Below are 21,887 nucleotides of genomic sequence, written 5' to 3'. Positions count from 1 at the left end.
AACTAAATAAGTAAAGTGAAAATAGGTAAATAAATATCATAGATGGATAAATCAGAAAACAAGATTGCAAAACATAAACACGTTCATAAAACATGTTAGTTCTTCACTATTGCCGTAAACAAATTCTCTGCAAAAACATTGAAAGTCAAATACTGTTTTCGCCTCTGTTTCTTCTTGTTGTTGATTTTTTACATTAATTTTAGTCAAGTCTTGTAGATTTTATCTTTGAAATATTTGCTTTAGTGTTTCGTAACAGAATTAACTATGGTATTGTGTTGCTTAGTAGGGCCTACTTGATGCATGAATTGGCGTCTCGCAGAATTAAACGCCGCTGAGGAAGCCGCTGGCAACAGGTCGAAAAGTTGGGCTGCCACTGAAATCTTTGTTAGGCTTTTCTTTTCCTTGATTTTGTTGAAATCTCTCTCTTCTCTCTCTCTCTCTCTCTCTCTCTTTCTCTGTGTATGTGTGTGTGTGTGGTCTCTCTCTCTCTCTTTCTCTCTCTCTTTCTCTCTCTCTCTCTCTCTTTCTCTCTCTCTCCCCCTCTCTCTCTCTCCCCTTTTCTCTCTCTCTCCCCGTCTCTCTCTGTCTTTCTCTCTCTCTCTTTTCTCTCTCTCTCTTTTTTCTCTCTCTCTCTCTCTCTTTCTCTCTCTCTCTCTCTCTCTCTCTCTCTCTCTCTCTCTCTCTCTCTTTCCCTGCCTCACAAACACAAATACACACGCACTAACACACACAAAGCAGCACGCTGGGATGCGGCAAATAGGGTAAGGCAGACTGGGATACGGCAAGTTGGGAGAGGCAGGATGGGATGCCGCCAACGCATCTAGCAGTGCAAATTCTACAGGGGGGTGGGGGGGGGGGGGGGGGCGTTCTTTTAAATCAAGTTTTGCCCAGTTTTGATTTTGCCGGTTTTGGTAATCCTACATTCCTCCGTGCGACAGCGGACTAAATGCGCATTTAAAACTATTTAGATGTTTTGCTTAAATTTTGACTTGGAGCGAAATAAATTAAAACATCTTGTTCGTTGTGCTTTTGTTTTAAATTAAAGAGTATTCCATTTCTAAATTAAATATCACTTGCCTGTTAGCTCTTTATTGTTGTTGCAATAGTTGTATATACTTGGAAGAAAAAAAAAGCATACAACGAGACAGTTATGGTAGCCAAAGAAGCAAATATGAATAAGAGACCTTCCTCCGTTTTTACGTTTTACTGACAGATGACTCAATTCGTCATCAATGACTTGTTATTGGCGCCACAAAGCCAAGAACTCACCCTTTTTTCTCCGGCGAGTATGACTCCAGGGCGTAACTCCACACACTCAGATTTGTTCAAGTGGTCAGTATTCCCAATGGGTAGGGAGGGGGGGCATGAAACCTGCTTAAGTGTGCCAGGTAACGTGTCACTATTTCAAGAAAACAAAACACCACAAAAGCTTCTTGTGTGATTAAAGAATTACTCAAGCGAGCGATAAGTGTGTGATCACATCCGTTCTGTACCCCAGGACAGCTTTAGAGAATGCGTCATACTCATTCAGCTATTTCCTTGTTCATGATCGAAAAGAATGGAAAGCTCCAAAACAAAAACAATCTTTGGAACTTTAAGCAAAGGGTTCTCTGAAGTTTCAACAATCATTTCAAGATATTGCCTTGACCGGGAAAGATAACATAGATGGGTAAAAGCCGTCAAATATTTCATGAACTGATACACGTAAAAATTGACGGGTGTAAGCCAGCAAATATTGTATGGACTATAAAAGCCTAAAAAGGAAGAACAGTGTTCTTGTTACGGCGATGACCTTAAAGGTTATCTCACAGAATGTTGTTTGAAACCCAACAGAAACAAATAAAAACAAAAACAAAAAGGTCAGACATTTAACGTAAGAGTTTAGAATATGATGCTTCGAAAAACTTATTGAATTAGTTATACATGTATACATCTGTTGAAGGCTTCTCGGTACCGTAAAAATAAAAAGAAGGCGAACATTCAAAGAACTATTGAGGTTTCAAACAGTAACGAAATTGCCTTACTTTTGTTCTTAACCAATATACATTCAACATTTAATATACATGCCAAGCGTTTCAAGGGTGCTGCCAATTGTTTCTTTCAGCATTTGTTGAACATTTATTAACACTGTTTCTACAAGTAGACCCAAATTGATTTAGTCTTAAATTCCAACACAACGGTTTTTTTTCTATACTGCATTTTACGTTTGACAAGAAACCTAATTTAGACCACCCAGATACGGTATTTGCAAAATATTTATCTCTTTTATATCATTTTTTCCAAAATTGTTGTTTATGAAATCGAAAATCACATCAAAAAATGTCACTATTCGATGTTCCCTCACTAATCTGGGTGTGAAGGGTTTTCTTGAAGCAGACACCGGGGCTTGCTAAACGATTGCCGCTTAAGCGGAGGGGAGTCAAGCGTGATTAAGTGCCTGGCCTGCCAATTGACACCTACCGGCGAAAACACACAATAGGCCACAAGGAAGTTTTCTTTTGTCGGAGAACAAGGAAGAGGCATGCTGGCTGTCTCTGGATCATAATTATGTAGACTATCTTTGAATATGTCCGAGTTTGTTTATGTTTGAGAAGGAGTACGCACAAGACAGACAGACAAGCAAATAACATAATTATAGACACTAAACAATCTAAGTAGTAAATGGATTTATGCTGATCTGTATGTGAGCAGCACACGTCTTCAGATGTCTATAAAAAGATGTATGAGCAACTGCAGAACTAAAACATGCAGAATATTATGAAGCATCGATTGGAGATAACTATTGCGAGCATGACCAAAATGTGAAATCATGTTTTTGACAGTTTTGAACTGCCAAAATGAAGTGAGGAAATGGAGTTTATCTTTTAAGCATTGCAAGGGGTTCTAGAACAGTCCGAGGGGGTATTGGGAGATAAGTGTTACCATACATGATGTACCTCAATCAACATTAGACATTCAGTGACTTTAAAACAGCCCTTACAGGCATGATCAGCGCGTTTTCCATGGATGATTGCGTTCATGTCTTTGATGAATTTGTCTCGACATTGCGCGTGTGTAACTTCACAACGAAGGGGTTAATTTGTCCAGTACTTTGAGTTTAAGAAATAATTGTTATGGTCATATTTGTTGTGCAAAAACTTCAGTTCGACCATTTTACACAGTTTTGAATGTTTATTTATTTTTTATTTATTTATTTATTTATTATTTTATTATTTATTTATTTATTTATTAAGGAGATTTCTATAGCGCATAACGAAAAGCACTATGCGCTTTACAATATCACTAAGTATAAGCACACGCAAACATACTCTGATTAAATAGAACTTAGTTTAGCAAGACATACTAAGAACACTAAACATTTGAGTTCATGCAAAAATTGAGAACTAAATTAAATACTGGACAAGCGATTTAAATAAGCTTAAGGCCTACACCAACTGCAATGGGCTAATTCAAATACAAAAGTTTAGTTAACTATAAAAGGCAGTGCATAAAACTCCATAATCCTAAGAGGGTCAAACAAATAAGAAACATAAGACTAGATAGTGTCTGTAAAAGAAGCCGACATTTACCCTTTTCTCCAACATTTGTTCCAAAACACACCTCCGAATGATTGTCGATGACTCGAAAGCTTTCCTATCTTGTGATTGCCTTGAACCTAGCAACAACTGCTTTGTGTTTAATAACTATCATCATGTATTGAATCCCGTGCTCTTTCTTCGGCGGAGGTGGGAGGAGGGGGGGGGGGGTTAGATATTTTGCTGGTAGTATTTTTTTCGACCGAGCTATCTATATTCGTTGGGCAGTTTTCTTTGTCGGACAGATTTTTTACACAAATGACCAGGAAACCAGATTACGTAAGCCGTGTCAGCTGTACCCTTTGTAAAAGTCAACGTAGCTCGAGAACGGCATTGAAGGCATGATCAGCGCGTTTTCCATGGATGATTGCGTTCATGTCTTTGATGAATTTGTCTCGACATTGCGCGTGTGTAACTTCACAACGAAGGGGTTCTTTACCTTGCCCAAGAAGCAGCGCATTTATGAGAATACGTCACACACTCGAGTCAAGGACGTCGTAAAATGGGCCTCGGTCAAGTTTTCACCGAGAACCATTTTATGATGTCCTTAACAATTATGTGTTAGTCGGCTTAGAATATGCGCGCAGGTTTCAAAGTTTTGATCCATTCGATTATCTCAACAGACATTCTTTGATTGTAAAGTTTAATGCGGGCACATGATGGTTGAAAATACTTAAATTGAAAGTTTCCCGCTGTGGTAGATTTTTATGGTGGTTGTCACACAGGCAGCGACGGCTTTACTGGTCGGACCCAGTTGTGCGTTACCTCGCTTTTGCCTTTAATGACTGACTGACTGGCTGACTTTGGGGATTAACGTCCTCTGAGGTAACTAGGATCTATTTGGGAACATTTACCGTGATACTGTAAGAGGAGCAAGAAAAGAACAGAAAAAAGATTTAAAACAAAATAGGGGATGAAGGGGGGGGGGGGTAGATGGGGGGAGGGATGAGACCATGGAACTAGTTTTTAGAAGTTATGCAGTCAAACATTTCAATCAATCAATGAGTCTTATATCGCGCATATTCCGTGGGTACAGTTCTAGGCGCTCTGCAGTGATGCCGTGTGAGATGAAATTTTATACGGCCAGTAGATTGCAGCCATTTCGGCGCATATTTACCTTTCATTCCAAGTCACACGGGTATAGGTAGACAATTATTAACTGTGCCTAAGCAATTTTGCCAGGAAAGACCCCTTTGTCAATCGTGGGATCTTTAACGTGCACACCCAATGTAGTGTACACATTTAAACATTGTAGGCTCAGACCACTTCGCCGTATTTAATTTTAGACACCGTACGTTATTAGACGCGAAAGTGCAATACTTAATGATCCGCTCAAAGCACTGTTGAAGCAACAATTTGTCTTTTGGTCGCAGATAAGGACATACTCTATCAAAACATGTGAATATATGTCTCAAGCATGACTAAACGCCCCGAAGGGCTCCGTCTAGTAACTCTATTTTTGATATCGTTTTTTAAATTTCAGCAATTTGCAATGAGGTCACCCATCATAAAATAAGGTTATTAATTATTTCCATACGCCATCTAAGTGAAACGGAGGCATTTTGTATCGCTGATTTTATTTACAAACTGCTCTTGCAGCGGATCATTTGATCGGAACTAAATAAGTAAAGTGAAAATAGGTAAATAAATATATAGATGGATAAATCAGAAAACAAGATTGCAAAACATAAACACGTTCATAAAACATGTTAGTTTCCACTATTGCCGTAAACAAGTTCTCTGCAAAAACATTTTTTTTTTGTTGGTTTAAACATAAGTTTATTTTAACAAGGGTTACAATCATGACATGTATACAAAGTTCACAGAAACAGCAACAAGCTAGAAGCTTATAGTGGTGTTCCTGCATGACAGTACAACATAAGGCGGTAACGGGTGAAAAATTTGTCTCAATAAACCAAATCTATTAATAACGTAATGAACGTTGCATAATGATTATAAAGAAAGACAGTAAAGGAAGGAAGGAGGGAAAGAAGATGAATAAAAGAAGAGGGATGGGTAGGAGATGTGCAGAAGTTTAAGTTGTTGTCCGGCTTGTAGAGCATTTATTCTGACTTACCCAAAGCGGCCTGAACGTTCAATGAACGAGTGTACGGTGGAAAAAATTTTCCTGTTCAAATCTAAAGAATACTGTCTGTCTCCGTTTAAAAGGTGGGGGAGGTGAATTGTGTGATTAGGGAGGGTATGTATAGTTTTTTGACGTGCTTCGCGATAATTTGGACAATCGAATATGAAGTGTTGTACGGATTCGGACGGGAATCCACAGTCACAAGATGCATCTGTAGCAACGTGACGTCTCACTAGATCGTTATTGAGATCACTTATATATAACCTGAGCTTACAGTGAATTATTTGTGACATGCGATCTCCAGAATAAAAATAACACGGCGGACTTAAATCGTTTTTTGACAAAAAGTGCTTAAATTCACTTAGGGAATCACTAAGTTTTATATAGTCTGGTAAAGAATTCCAGAGTTGTGTAGTAGATGGGAGAAATGAGTTTCTATATAATTCAGTTTTAAACGATGGAACTTTCCTGTCTAGAGGTCTGCGCCGGTGATATGGGTTATTAGTTGATATCAATGGTGGCAATATCGCTAATAAGTAGTTTGGCACCTTGCGGTGAACGATCTTGTGAAATAATATCAATTTATGACGTTTTCGCCTCTCTAGTAATGAAATAAAGCCTGACTCATCGTACAATTTTTGATGGCTTGTACCGCGGACTGCTCCAACAATGGTTCGAATTGCATCTAAGTGAATACTTTCGAGCTCGGTGGCTGCAAAAACATTGAAAGTCAAATACTGTTTTCGCCTCTGTTTCTTCTTGTTGATTTTTTTACATTAATTTTAGTCAAGTCTTGTAGATTTTATCTTTGAAATATTTGCTTTGTGTTTCGTAACAGAATTAACTATGGTATTGTGTTGCTTAGTACTTGATGCATGAATTGGCGTCTCGCAGAATTAAACGCCGCTGAGGAAGGCCTGGGAACAGGTCGAAAATTTGGGCTGCCACTTGAAATTCTTTGTTAGGCTTTTCTTTTCCTTGATTTTGTTGACATCTCTCTCTCTCTCTTTCTCTGTGTATGTGTGTGTGTGTGTGTGTGTCTCTCTCTCTCTCTCTCTCTCTCTCTCTCTCTCTCTCTCTTTCTATCTCTCTTTCTCTCTCTCTTTCTCTCTCTCCCCCTTTCTCTCTCTCCCCCCTCTCTCTCTCTCTTTCTCTCTCTCTCCCCCCTCTCTCTCTAGTTTCTCTCTCTCTTTCTCTCTCTCTCTCAGTCACTCTCTCTCTCTCTCTCTCTCTCTCTCTCTCTCTCTCTCTCTCTCTCTTTCCCTGCCTCACAAACACAAATACACACGCACTAACACACACAAAGCAGCAGGACGGGATGCGGCAAATCGGGTAAGGCAGACTGGGATACGGCAAGTTGGGAGAGGCAGGATGGGATGCCGCCAACGCATCTAGCAGTGCAAATTCTACAGGGAGGGGGGGGGGGGGGGGGGGGCGTTCTTTTAAATCAAGTTTTGCCCAGTTTTGATTTTGCCGGTTTTGGTAATCCTACATTCCTCCGTGCGACAGCGGACTAAATGCGCATTTAAAACTATTTAGATGTTTTGCTTAAATTTTGACTTGGAGCGAAATAAATTAAAACATCTTGTTCGTTGTGCTTTTGTTTTAAATTAAAGCGTATTCCATTTCTGAATTAAATATCACTTGCCTGTTAACTCTTTATTGTTGTTGCAATAGATGTATATACTTGGAAGAAAAAAAAGGCATACAACGAGACAGTTTTGGTAGCCTGATTTAGACCACCTAGATACGGTATTTGCAAAATATTTATCTCTTTTATATTATTTTTCAAAATTGTTGTTTATGAAATCGAAAAATCACATCGAAAAATGTCACTATTCGATGTTCCCTCACTTAATCCGGGTGTGAAGGGCTTTCTTGAAGCAGACACCGGCGCTTGCTAAACGATTGCCGCTTAAGCGGAGGGGAGTCAAGCGTGATTAAGTGCCTGGCCTGCCAATTGACACCTCCCGGCGAAAACACATAATAGGCCACAGTTTCTCTATTTTTCACATTACGTTTCACTCTTAAAGTATTTAACAAAAGGTGGTCCTTAGTTTTAACATCTTTTTTGAAATAATATATGAATTAAAGATTATGCTTTTAATGGACACATTTTTCACACACATGACCAGGAAACCGGATTACGTAAGCCGTGTCAGCTGCAACCTTTGTAAAAGTCAACGTAACTCGAGAACGGCATTGAAGTACTTTCGGTGTTCTTTACATTGTCCAAGAAGCAACACACATGAGTATACTTGACACACTCGGGTTGTGCTTGGTTTGGCCATAAACACTATCTGGTCAAGGACGTCGTAAAATGGCCCTCGGTCAAGTTTTCACCGAGAACCATTTTATGATGTCCTTGACTATTATGTGTTAGTCGGCTTAGAATATGCGCGCAGGTTTGAAAGTTTTGAACCATTCGATTATCTCAACAGACATCCTTTGATGTAGTGGAGTAGTGGTAGGTGTCACGAAATGGGATATAAGTCTGTGATAAAGGTGATGTTTATTATTATGAAAATGTTCGTGCCACCCACGCGCTTTTTCACGCTAGAAGCCAACAAAAAAGTTTATTTCATGTTGATTAATCACATTACTTATGAAAGTCTTATGTTTTCTCGTGCGCACGTGTGCGTGTGTGTGTGTGGGAAAATATTAAACAGCTGTGCTTTCATGTTACCATTCAGAGAGTGCTTTGATCATAATTAAGCTTTAAGCCCGCGTGAGAAACAGACGATACTTCTGCACGTATGGTTTGATATCTGCCGGGAACATTTTTTATGACGTGTATAATTTGACTGATTAGGCAAAGGGATTACACGAAACCGACTCAAGCCTTGTTGAATGTCAAAGAATTCAAGCATGCCGAAGTGTCTGTACGGGCCTGAGGAAAAGCACCTTCGGTAACCGTTTCATGTCCAATCCTAAAACGTGTATGGGAATACTTTAAGCATAACATTCGGGTGGGTTTTTTTCGAATAGAAAATATATAATACATCCATGCGATTTTATGGAATAACTCTGTTAAGTGTTTTTGTTATTGTTGCCAGAACAGCATGATCATATTCTGTAAGATAAAATCGGTTATTGTCAGTTTGTTTGTTTCCTTTTGTACACAGCGAAAACAAAATCGAATAGAAATTATACATCCATGCATTTTTCATGGAATAACTCCCTGAAGTGGTGTTGTTGTTGTTGTTGTTGTTGTTGTTGTTGTTGTTGTTGTTGTTGTTGTTGTTGTTGTTGTTGTTGTTGTTATTGATGTTGTTGTCGTTGTTGTTGTTGTTGCGAGAACAGCTTGATAATATTCTGTGAGATAAAATCGGTTTTTGTTAGTTTGTTTTATTTTGTACAATAAAGATATTAAACATTTTTCGCCAAGATTTCATGGTCTCGCCTAGGTGACAATGGCCGCAAGCATAAACGCTGTTTTGACCACGAGTTGAATGTATGTAAATTTCTATTTGTGTCCCCAGAATAAGATTCTATTTGGGACATGAGGTGGTTGTACGCTAAGAAAAAGCTGGGTGTGTGGGGGTGGGGCCGGGAGGATGACGGGAGTGGGGCTGTACAAGTTAAAAGTTGCGTTGATAAAAGTTATAAGCGTTTGGTATTGGGCGTTGAGAATCATCCAATACAATTGACACTGGACATTTGAAGACGCAACAGTGGTCGACACGGGGAGCATCATAAACACCGCCCAATTGGATTGCATGACTTGACCGTCCTGCAGTGATGTCGTTCTCGTCGGCTATTGGTCAGTGGATTTTGAGAGCACACGTGCCGGGCAATTAAGGTGTTCATATGATTGGTTAATACACTGACACGGTTCTCACCCCTTTGAGAGGTCGTGGCCTACATAAAGTTAGTTCGTTTCGCAAATTAGCAAAAATCCTCAAAAAAAGTCGATAGTCACAGAGACTTTGTGTTCATAACAACCCAAAAACCAGAAGAAAAAGACCTGAGAGGCTACCTGGAGCTCTGCCTCACCTCTATGGTGACTGCTAGGCAGAAGCAGAGCCCCGAGGCTCTCATCAACTTATTAACGGATACCTACTGTTTTGTGACAAAAAATAAAGTGTCCGTCCCTAAACCAGACACCTATCTCATGGCCCTCAGCGCTCTCGCGGGGAGCAGAGATCTGTCGTCTGAGGAAATTCTCACAATTAAAAAATCACTGCAAGTCCCTTGTAATTCTGGACTCCCTAAATGGGGGGCAAAATAAAATAAAGCCAGCATAAATATATGATCGTCATTTGTCAACGGTATTAACTTAAACAAAGGGGACACACAGCTCGCAGGGAGGGAAGGGCATTGCCCCACCTCGCGGGCGAGTGCGTGGTTTTTTTTTTTCCTGATGGTTTTAAACTCCTGTTTTCGGATTACACAATAAACATAAAAACATGATTATATAAACGAGAGGATAGCTGTTTCCTCTCTCAGTTAATACTGCTAATGTGACGTCGCCTCCCCTGCGACTATTGTAGTGGCGGGGAGGTCGACGGACAACGCAGATAGATCTTTTTATCCCATTTAAAATTAACAAATGCCGCATAGCAACTCATGCGTGCGTCAATGAAATGATGTATCCAAATGTTACTACCCTATAGAAGATCAGTATTACGTTTTGCGCATGTTCTTTATATTTTTCTCACAATGTTGTCATTTTTAAACCTTTGGTCCTGAGTTTTATCTTTTTCTTAACGAAACTAAAATTGAATTAAAAATCCATGTTTTTAATGGTCCTTCCCCTAGGAAGTCAACGCATATAAAGGAAAAATTATCCCCGAGTATATTTCTCATTGCCCCACCCCCCTCCCTTATTCATGGAGAGCGGGGCCGGGGTCCTATCACGGTCGGGATTGCTTGGTCTTGCCCTTTTCTTTCCCTCCTTTTCTTCTTTTAGCGTATCATCAACTCATGTCCCTAAAAGGAAAATTTCATGTGAGGACGTAAAGGACCCCCCTTTTTTTTTACAAATTAGCAATTGTCCGGTCAGACATCATATGGTGCGGGTGTTAAATCTGTCAGTTTGCAAGAGAGATAATTCGAGTTTGTGAGACTTGTTGCATACAGTGGTAAATACCTGATTTTGATGACTTTGGTGATCTTTCAAAGACGAGAGGAATAGCAGAAAGGCAAGAAAATAAAAGTGAGTGATTTTGATTCTATTGATTGTGCCTATGATTAGGTTAGATTGAATAGATTAGATTGTGCAAGCAGGATTCCACCATGGAATACATTTAATTTATATGAGGGTTAACGTTGTCTGCACCATCTCAGAAAAACTATCATATTTTTGACCTAAATCTGTGGATCTAAAAACATCATCTCGGTTATAATGTAGTATATAACAGCCTAAAGCATGTCACATTTATAGAACAAACAAAAAAAATTATAATTTCGCTAGTATCGTGTACACTACATTGGGGTGTACACGTTAAAGATCCCACGATTGACAAAAGGCTCTTTCCTGGCAAAATTGTATAGGCATATATAAAAATGTCCACCAAAATACCCGTGTGACTTGGAATAATAGGCCGTGAAAAGTAGGATATGCGCCGAAATGGCTGCGATCTGCTGGCCGATGTGAATGCGTGATGTATTGTGTAAAAAAAACAAATCCATCTCACACGGAATAAATAAATCCCTGCGCCTTGAATATGTGCGCGATATAAATTGCATGCATAAAATAAAAAATGAAAAAGATTAAAAAAATGATAAATAAATCCCTGCGCTTAGAACTGTACCCACGGAATACGCGCGATATAAGCCTCATATTGATTGATTGATTGATTGATAGTATATTGCGTGTGATATTTTCCGAGTGTGATAAAACAAGTTAGAATGACAATACATCGGAAAGACTTAGTTAGGGTTAGGGTGGGTGTCCGAGTGGTAACGCACTTGCGCTCGGAAGCGAGAGGTTGCGAGTTCGACCCTGGGTCAGGGCGTTAGCAATTTTCTCCCCCCTTTCCTAACCTAGGTGGTGGGTTCAAGTGCTAGTCTTTCGGATGAGACGAAAAACCGAGGTCCCTTCGTGTACACTACATTGGGGTGTGCACGTTAAAGATCCCACGATTGACAAAAGGGTCTTTCCTGGCAAAATTGTATAGGCATATATAAAAATGTCCACCAAAATACCCGTGTGACTTGGAATAATAGGCCGTGAAAAGTAGGATATGCGCCGAAATGGCTGCAATCTGCTGGCCGATGTGAATGCGTGATGTATTGTGTAAAAAAATTCCATCTCACACGGCATAAATAAATCCCTGCGCCTTGAATATGTGCGCGATATAAATTGCATAAAATAAAAATAAAATAAAAAATAAATAAATCCCTGCGCTTAGAACTGTACCCACGGAATACGCGCGATATAAGCCTCATATTGATTGATTGATTGAAAGATTTAGTTATCGTACAGTAACAACATGTCATTTAATTACTTGATTTTGGGATAGTTTCGGAGCAGTTTTGAAAAAATTATTGCATGGGTTCAGTCTCGTTTTCACGTCCAAATCGTCAGAAAACTTTCCAAAATGTAAGACAAATTCTGCTGAGCTGCTCTTCACACAACTTTTCTGTCGGTGTCTGTGTGTCTGTTTATCTTTCTCTCTATGTCTCTGTTTCTCTGTCTCTCTCTTTCTCTGGCTCTCTCTCTCTCTCTCTGTCTGTCTGTCTGTTTGTTTCTTTTTATATTTAGTCAAGTTTTGACTAAATATTTTAACATCGAGGGGGAATCGAAACGAGGGTCGTGGTGTATGTGCGTGTGTGTGTGTGTGCGTGTGTGCGTGTGTGTGTGTGTGTGTGTGTAGAGCGATTCAGACTAAACTACTGGACCGATCTTTATGAAATTTGACATGAGAGTTTCTGGGTATGAAATCCCCATACGTTTTTTTCATTTTTTTGATAAATGTCTTTGATGACGTCATATCCGGCTTTTCGTGAAAGTTGAGGCGGCACTGTCACGCCCTCATTTTTCACCCAAATTGGTTGAAATTTTGGTCAAGTAATCTTCGACGAAGCCCGGGGTTCGGTATTGCATTTCAGCTAGGTGGCTTAAAAATTAATTAATGACTTTGGTCATTAAAAATCTAAAAATTGTAAAAAAAAATAAAAATTTATAAAACGATCCAAATTTACGTTTATTTTATTCTCCATCATTTGCTGATTCCAAAAACATATAAATATGTTATATTCGGATTAAAAACAAGCTCTGAAAATTAAATATATAAAAATTATTATCAAAATTAAATTGTCCAAATCAATTTAAAAACACTTTCATCTTATTCCTTGTCGGTTCCTGATTCCAAAAACATATAGATATGATATGTTTGGATTAAAAACACGCTCAGAAAGTTAAAACAAAGAGAGGTACAGAAAAGCGTGCTATCCTTCTTAGCGCAACTACTACCCCGCTCTTCTTGTCAATTTCACTGCCTTTGCCATGAGCGGTGGACTGACGATGCTACGAGCATACGGTCTTGCTGAAAAATGGCAGCTACTTGACTAAATATTGTATTTTCGCCTTACGCGACTTGTTTGTCTCTCTTTCTGTCTGTCTGTCTGTCTGTCTGTCTGTAAAGCTGTCATAACTGTTCCTTTTATTTCTATCTCTTTCCTTGTTTTTGATTAGAATTTTGACTGTCTGCGGGATGAAAAAGAGAGCATTTTAGCATTTCTTATTCTGTTTGTGTTAAGATAAAGATCAATTCAATTCAATTTAATTCAATTCAATTCAATACAATTCTCTCTCCCTCATTCTCATTCTCATAAATCAGACTCAGTGTTTGTGTTATACTGCCTTGCTCTGCTGAGTGTGTGTGTCATACCGCTTTGCTCTGCTGAGTGTGTGTGTTTGTGTTAATTACGGTCTGTCTGTATATTCTTTTGTCTGTCCGTCTGTCACTCAAGGGTAAACCGGCACGGTTAGCCTAGTGGTAAGGCGTCCGCCCCGTGATCGGGAGGTCGTGGGTTCGAACCTCGGCCGGTGTAACGATTTCATCCTTCGCCTGTGTACATATTTCCCCCTCGATATTTACTCGAGACTGAAATGTTGTTTCCTGGTAAAATTAAGAAAGGAAATTATTTATGGACGAAAAGCATGTCAGTTTCTTGCATGTGAAGAAAATTGGTTGTGAAATTAAATAGATTTCACTCCCAAAATCGAATTCTTCGAAAACGTGTACCGAGTGGTTACGTCCCTTGAGTAAGAAGGGAAACATTTTAGGATGAATCAAATTTCTAAGTTAAATAAAATAATTGGTTGGACAAATTTGGCCCCATGAATGTAAGGTACACAAGGTCGCTCATCAGTACTATCGAAGGGTGTTTTTATATTTAGTCAAGTTTTGACTAAATATTTTAACATCGAGGGGGAATCGAAACGAGGGTCGTGGTGTATGTGCGTGTGTGTGTGCGTGCGTGCGTGTGTGCGTGTGTGTGTGTGTGTGTGTGTAGAGCGATTCAGACTAAACTACTGGACCGATCTTCATGAAATTTGACATGAGAGTTCCTGGGTATGAAATCCCCGAACGTTTTTTTCATTTTTTTGATAAATGTCTTTGATGACGTCATATCCGGCTTTTCGTGAAAGTTGAGGCGGCACTGTCACGCCCTCATTTTTCAACCAAATTGGTTGAAATTTTGGTCACGTACTCTTCGACAAAGCCCGGGGTTCGGTATTGCATTTCAGCTTGGTGGCTTAAAAATTAATTAATGACTTTGGTCATTAAAAATCTAAAAATTGTAAAAAAAAATAAAAATTTATAAAACGATCCAAATTTACGTTTATCTTATTCTCCATCATTTGCTGATTCCAAAAACATATAAATATGTTATATTCGGATTAAAAACAAGCTCTGAAAATTAAATATATAAAAATTATTATCAAATTTCTTTTTCGAAATCAATTTAAAAACACTTTCATCTTATTCCTTGTCGGTTCCTGATTCCAAAAATATATAGATATGATATGTTTGGATTAAAAACACGCTCAGAAAGTTAAAACGAAGAGAGGTACAGAAAAGCGTGCTATCCTTCTCAGCGCAACGAATACCCCGCTCTTCTTGTCAATTCCACGTGCACTGCCTTTGCCACGGGCGGTGGAGTGACGATGCTACGAGTATACGGTCTTGCTGCGTTGCGTTGCGTTCAGTTTCATTCTATGAGTTCGACAGCTACTTGACTAAATATTGTATTTTCGCCTTACGCGACTTGTTTTTTGTTCAGTGTAGAGTTTATACTAGATCAACGAGGCCGAAAATCGAAATATCAACACGGCGAAAGATAAAAACGTCACACCGGGTCATACCTAAGACTTTAAAATTGGCAATCTAGTGGCTGATCCACATCCCATTTTGGTGCAATCCCATTTTTGCCGCCGTCCCATTTTTTGCCCCATCCCATTTTCGCGACATTTCACAAGCCAAGCGTCATTTTATAAAATTTATAATTTTGAATGATTAATGAGATGAGGATGATTATAATGATGATGCTATGGATTTCCAATTTGGATTGAGACTACGTGACAGGGCATTTTACTAACATGTCATAACAAAAGCGCAACATCCCATTTTGACACCATATCCCATTTGGCCGCCATGCCGTTTCACCGTATTCCATTTATCTCCCATCCCATTTTCGCGACATTTCACAAGCCAAGCGTCATTTTACTACCGTGTCATAACAATAGCGCGTCATCCCATTTTGACACCATCCCATTTGGCCGCCATCACATTTTTTATTTATTCTTCTTGCCAAGCCTCACTATACTACTATACTGCGTTATTCAATTACTGCCTTCCATAAAAAATTGTTACATTTACCTGAATTTACATGTTGCATGTCTTAGACTTGATGCTCTCTTCCTATGCGCTTTCGTCCTAGTCTCTCCTTGTGGTTGTTAGTACTTTCTTCCTCCTCCCCCTCCCTTTTCTTTTTATCTTCTGTAGATTCCTTTGTTCCTAGTTAGCTCCCCATCCCCATTCTTTCAATTTGTTCTTCTGGTTTATTGTTGTTATGTCCACCATTACGAAAATGTGTGTAATTTAGTACTGTTCTGGTCACGTGATATAAGCATTTGGTTTAAACTGTTTTATTTAACGTTTGTGCATTATTTACAAAAAACGCATATAGAGTAAACAACAACAAGCATAATGCTTATAGTGGTGTTCACTATTTCTAGAAAATTACATATAATATAAATGGCGGCTATTGTACAGTTTACAAACACGAAAAGAAAATTGAATGAAAATTGTACATCAAAACAAAAATCCGTTTGGGAATACATATATAATATTTATGGTGTTTGCGAGTAAGAGATAGGGAGGGAGAGAGGGAGGGAGAGAGGGGGAGAGTGAGAGAGAGAAAGAGAGAGAGAGAGAGAGAGAGAGAGAGAGAGAGAGAGAGAGAGAGAGAGACGAGTAGACGTGTCGATTTTGCTTTCACTTTACATGTTTATCTGTTCGAAACGGCCGGATTGTCCAATAAATTCCTGCACTGTTAAAAAGATTTTTTTGTTAATTTTTGTTTGCAAGGAGGGGTTTCCATGAAGTAGAATATCTGTGTGTATGAAGTTGTTGGTTAGTTTGTTGATTGTGTTGTTTCTTGCAGCTAAGTGTAAACGGCATTCTAGTAAGAAGTGTGTTGCAGTTTCTGTTCCATCACCACAGTCGCATACGCTGTTTTCCGCAAGGTGTCGCTCAACTAAGTCTTTCTTTAGATCACTAATATTAAGTCTCATTTTTGTGTGGATTATTTGTGTTTGTCGATTGCCACTGTAGAAGTAAACGGGAATTTGTGTGTCGTCTTTTGTTAAGTAATGTTTAAATTCCCCGAGGGAGTCAGTTAACTGTATTTGTTCAGGTAGTTGGTTCCAGAGTACTGTTGTCGAAGGAAAAAAGGATGTTTTGTACGTTTCTGTTCGATGTGGGGGTATACTTCGTTCTAAGGGGCGGCGTCTGTGGTAGGGGTTGTTGGCTGCTACGAGAGGTGGGAGTGCTGCTTGTAGGTATGGGGGGGTCTTGTCGTGAATAATTTTATGGAACATTGTTAGTTTATGACGGTTACGCCTTTCAGATAATGATTGGAGTCCAGATTCTCCGTAAAGCTTAAAGTGACTGGTTCCGCGGACAGCTCCGATGATTGTTCGTATTGCATCTAGGTTTAACTTTTCGAGTTCATCTGTTAGGGTTTTGCTACAATTGTCCCATATTATGTCGCAATAATCAAAGTGTGGTAGAATGAAGGATTTAAACATAATTTCCAATGATTTTCGACTCAGTCTATATTTGTATGTACGCAAGCAAGCTACGAGAGTTCTGCACTTTGCAACAAGAGATTTTATATGTTCATCCCATTTACAGTTGTTTTGTATTATTATTCCTAAGTGTTTGTGATTTGGGGAACTTTCAAGGATGGTATTGCCAAAGTTTAGATCTGCGATATCAGGGGTTCTTTGTGTACAAAAGTTCACCAATTCAGTTTTTGCATGGTTAAATGCTACCTTCCATGTTTCTGCCCAATTTACAATTTTTTCAAGATCTGAGTTTAAAATTTCGGCACGGATGTTGTGATTGGCTAAAGACAAGTACATGCTAGTGTCGTCAGCAAAAAGCTTAATCGTAGATTCTATGTCACGTACAATGTCGTTTACATAAATTAGGAAAAGCAAAGGTCCAAGCACTGATCCTTGAGGAACTCCCGCTACTACTGGAAGATAAGTTGATTTACTGCCTTTTAATACAACTGCTTGCTTTCGATCTGTTAGGTAGTCTGTAAACCAGTTTAATAATGGCCCATTAATTCCAACGGCTTCGAGTTTATGCAATAAGCCCCGGTGCCAAACTCTATCGAATGCTTTGGATATATCAAAGAAGATTGCTTGGGTAGTTATTCTATTATCGAGTGATTTGCATATGTCATTGTATATTGTAAGAAGCTGGTAAACAGTTGAGTCTCCAGGGATGAAACCGGACTGCGACTCTGTAATGATATTGTTTTGTGTTAAGTAGTCAAAGACATGAATTTGTATGCATTTCTCTAGTGTTTTGCCAACACAGCTTAGGAGGGAGATTGGACGATAATTACTACATGTATCTTTGTTTCCCTTTTTATGAACTGGTGAAACGTGGGCTATTTTCCAAACTGACGGAAAAAGTCCTTCACGTAAAGACCGATTAAACAGTGCAGTTAGGCTGTCACAAATCACTTCGCAGCTCTCAATTAAAATTCTATTGTGGATTTCGTCTGGACCGACTGCTTTTGTTTTGTCTAGTTTGTTAATCGTATTTATAACTTCTTCGACTGAAAGTGTGAGAGTGTTTATTCTGCAAGGAAGCCTTGGTACTTCAGGAATGTCTGACATATCGTCTTCGACAATGGACTGTTGGATAAAGAAGTCGTTGAACAAGTTTGCTTTTTCTAGGTTAGTATAGTAGGTTGTTCCGTTTGACGTCAAAGGAGGAATTTCATTGGGGTTTGATCCTTTCTTTGATAAGAATGATTTAACTAGTTTCCACCAATTTTTAGTACCAAAGTTATCTCCACTGGATACTTTTTTGTCTAATTCTTTTATATATTCTAATTTCCGATTTCGAATTGTGTCAGTATAATTATTGCGAGTCAAACGAAAGTGTTCCCAGGCCTCAGGTGTGTTTAGTCGCACTGCTGTATCGTGAACTGATCTTTTTTTGTCGCGTAGTTTTATAATTTCCTCTGTCATCCATGGTGCGTCTTGATCGCGAACAGTTATTGTCTTTACTGGCATGCATAGTCTTGCGACACTTAACAGCTTTTCGGAAAATGACCTGGCTGCTTCGTTGACAGTGTGTACCGTTGCAATGCTCATCCAGTCGATTTTCCTCAGTTCGGTAAGGAATTTTTCTTTGTTTAATTTGGAATAGTTAAATATTGTTCTTTTAGATGCAGGAGTTTTATGTATGTGTTTCTTAATTGTTGCACATGGCACAGAATGGTCGCTGCAAATAGGGGGTAGAACGTTAATGCTTTGCACGATGTCTACACTCGAGGTAAGAATAAGGTCAATGCATGACGATGTTGTTTCTGTAACGCGGGTCGGAAGTGTAACTAGTTGTTGTAGACTGTTTAGAGTGATAATATCAAGAAGATGCTGCGACGGGTTGTTTGTAAAATCTGAATTGAAATCACCAAGAATAATAAACATATGCTCTGAAGCGGCGACATTTTTAATTGACTGATCGATGAGTTTCCAGTATTCTACATTAGAGTTAGGCGGCCTATAAAATGTACCTATTAACAACGTATCCTGGTTTAATCTAGTTTCAACCCATACGGCCTCAAGCTGGGGGATCAGAAGGTCATGCCTTGGTTTGCACACAAGAGTGTTTTTCACGTATACTGCTACCCCGCCGTGGGGGTCGTTAGGTCTGTCTTTACGAATTGGGGGGTGATAACCTTCAAGATGAATGTCGTCGTTAGACGTGGTCTCCGAAAGCCATGTCTCTGAGATCGTTATAATATCGTGGGTACTAGTCTCTGTTTCTATTATATCTAATTTGTTTCTGATACTTCTAGCATTTATGTGTATAACAGATAGCTCGCTAGGTTTCTTAGTTCGTGACGGTCCAGGGTTCGGGTGAATGTCGCCAGCAAGGCAGATCAGATAGCTGGCAAGGTTAATAAGTATTATATAGAAGAAGGATACGCTAACTGGTGCAATGTGGGTAAGTTGATTACGTGGTTTAATAGATTCGGCTTGTTGTGTCACATTCTTGGATGGGGCTGTCTTTCGACCGAGTAGATGCGATTTAAAGAATGTTTGGTTAGATAAACAATGGAGTAACAACGCAAGAGGATAGCCTTCTTTGCCCATAAAAAGCAATGCGAGAAAAGAGTAAATATTTGAAATATTCAGAAAGTTTAATTTTTTATTGGACAGGCCGACCGCTATTGAGTGATAACCCCCGATTCTGGCCCTGTAACAAGCTAGTGATACAAACATTATGTCACAGTTTCGCTAAGGAACACAAAAGGAGACGGGGCCAGAAGCGGTGGCGATCGTTCACACTGGTCTCTCGGAGGAAGCACACTCTTGGACGGAGAAAAAAATGTCTCCATCAGGAAAGGAGAAAGAGGACAGTTGGGTGAACAGAGCAGAAATATCGAAGTTCTAAGTAGGAATGACATTTTTAGGATTACGTTCAGTGTATAAATTGGAACAGAGCGATATGTCTAAGTGAAAAAGCAACTTTAAAAGAAAAACTAGAAAAGAAAGTAAATATAAAAAATATGGAAAACTCGCAAAGAACCAACAGAAAGGAGAACAGCAACAATGAAGTACGATCACAAACAAAGGTGTTCATGAAAGTCAGGGGTAGAGTTGAATTTGAGCAGCAATGCGAATACAATCAAATCAGACGAACTAGGTATCTTGGTGGGCATTTACAGTGGTGTTTGTACATATATATATATGTATAAGATATATTGTATCACATAGAAGCGTTAGATAGGTGTACTCATGGATACAAATAAGAATACAACCATAACAACAACTATGCCTAAGCACTCACCCACACAGTAAGTCAATCGAAGGAAAATAGTGTAAGTCAATCGTAGGATAAATGTACTTGTGGGTACAGAAAGTATGCATACAATAATGTCAACCACGACAACAGCCATGCGCGTACACTCACGCACGCACGCACACGCACGCACACGCACGCACACAGACACACACACACACGCACACACACACACACACACATACACACACACACACACACGCACACACGCACACACGGTCACAGTGGTTGTCATGTGGCTGTCGTGTCTCGATGACTGACTCAATGAATTGGTGGAGCGCCATGAGATCTTAGCGAGCATACAGTCTGACTTCGCGCATGGTGGTCAGTCTGTGCACTGTTTCGCCTTTCTTGATGAAAATGGCCCCATCCCTGGTCCAAGTGCCATCAACTTTCTCTTCTCTGAGGAACTCGCGACACTTCGCTGCCATCTCGGCTCGAATCTTGGTCAGATCCTCGTTGATGAACACTGATGAGGCTGACTTCTTGGGGCCTGGCCTGGTGCTGGAGGGCAGGGGCGGCCAGTGTAGATCTGGAAAAAGCTTTCCGGTGTCGACATCCTTCAAGGCTCTCCTGGACCTCATGAGAGCCTCTTTCCAGCGGTAGGACGACAGCTTCACAATGATGGAGCGGGGGCGAGTGCCAGGAACCTCAGACCTCTTCCCGACCCGATGACTGCGGTCGATGGCGTCTGGCGTCAGCTCCACACCGATGCTTTTGGCCAGAATGGTTACAAGGGCGTCCGTGTTTTCACCCGGTGCTTCGGGTATCGGACCTACCCGGACGATGTTACGTCGACCATACTGCTCAAGATGATCGACCTGGTCTTTGAGCTGGGTTATCTCGTGCTCTTGCTTCTCTATTGTCTGTCGTAAAAGTGCGACCTCCTCCTTAAGCTCACTGCACATAGCGTGAGCTAGCATCTGCTGGATCTCCGGGTCGCGGAGTGCCAACCTGAACTCCTCCCTGATGGACATGGCGGGCGGATGGGTTTCCGCACTTCCCTCCGCCTGCGTAATGATCGTGGCGTCGGGGTCGTCGTCGAGGTAGCTACCGTCCGCGCAGGGGCGTTTGGCGTCCTCACCGTCGTCGGACAAAGGAGAAGAAGCGACACGCTTTACCACAACAGACATGAGCGATGGAGAACAGTATGATGGTACGCTGTGACCGCTGTGAACACGTTCGTTCTCCCAGCCAATGGGTTGTTCGGTCACTAGAGCAGTGGGGCAGTAGGCAGTAAGACACCGGGGCACTGGGTCACGAAACGACAAGAGAGCACGGAGCGTGTCAAGTGTGTCAAGCACGGTGTCTCAGAAAGCACGTGATAACAGTAAAGTACAATACACAGGTCGCTTGTCCGAGGCTAGTCGATTCAAGTCAAAGTCAAAGCGAGAAAAGCGAGATAAAGTCAGAGAAAGGCGAAGTAGCACGCGAGGTTACACATTTTTTAAAGAAAGTACTCACTGTTTGAAGACATTCAACACTTTTGCACTCGAATATGCAGAGTACAGAAAATGTGCAAAACTCTCAGCACTGAAATTTGTGAAGCACATAAAGCATAGCATCACAATAACACCTGCAACTTTTCATGTCCAAGAACGTAGCATTTCCCACCAAAAACAACGACGCATTGCAGAGCTCAGACACAAACACTAC

General features: G+C 40.1%; 1 protein-coding gene across 1 annotated transcript in view; it reads right to left on the bottom strand.

Moving 5' to 3' along the window:
• The window catches only part of LOC138953253 (uncharacterized), a 158,551-nt gene extending 137,187 nt beyond the window's left edge, over window positions 1–21,364 (bottom strand). The window contains exon 1 of the mRNA XM_070325052.1: window positions 20,543–21,364. Within this exon, the coding sequence (XP_070181153.1) occupies window positions 20,543–21,364 (822 nt within the window). The remainder of the gene's footprint in view (window positions 1–20,542) is intronic.
• Window positions 21,365–21,887: the final 523 nt, after the last annotated feature.

Source organism: Littorina saxatilis, linkage group LG17, assembly GCF_037325665.1.
Source record: "Littorina saxatilis isolate snail1 linkage group LG17, US_GU_Lsax_2.0, whole genome shotgun sequence".
NCBI lineage: Eukaryota > Metazoa > Mollusca > Gastropoda > Littorinimorpha > Littorinidae > Littorina > Littorina saxatilis.
This window is presented reverse-complemented; position numbering and strand designations above follow the sequence as displayed.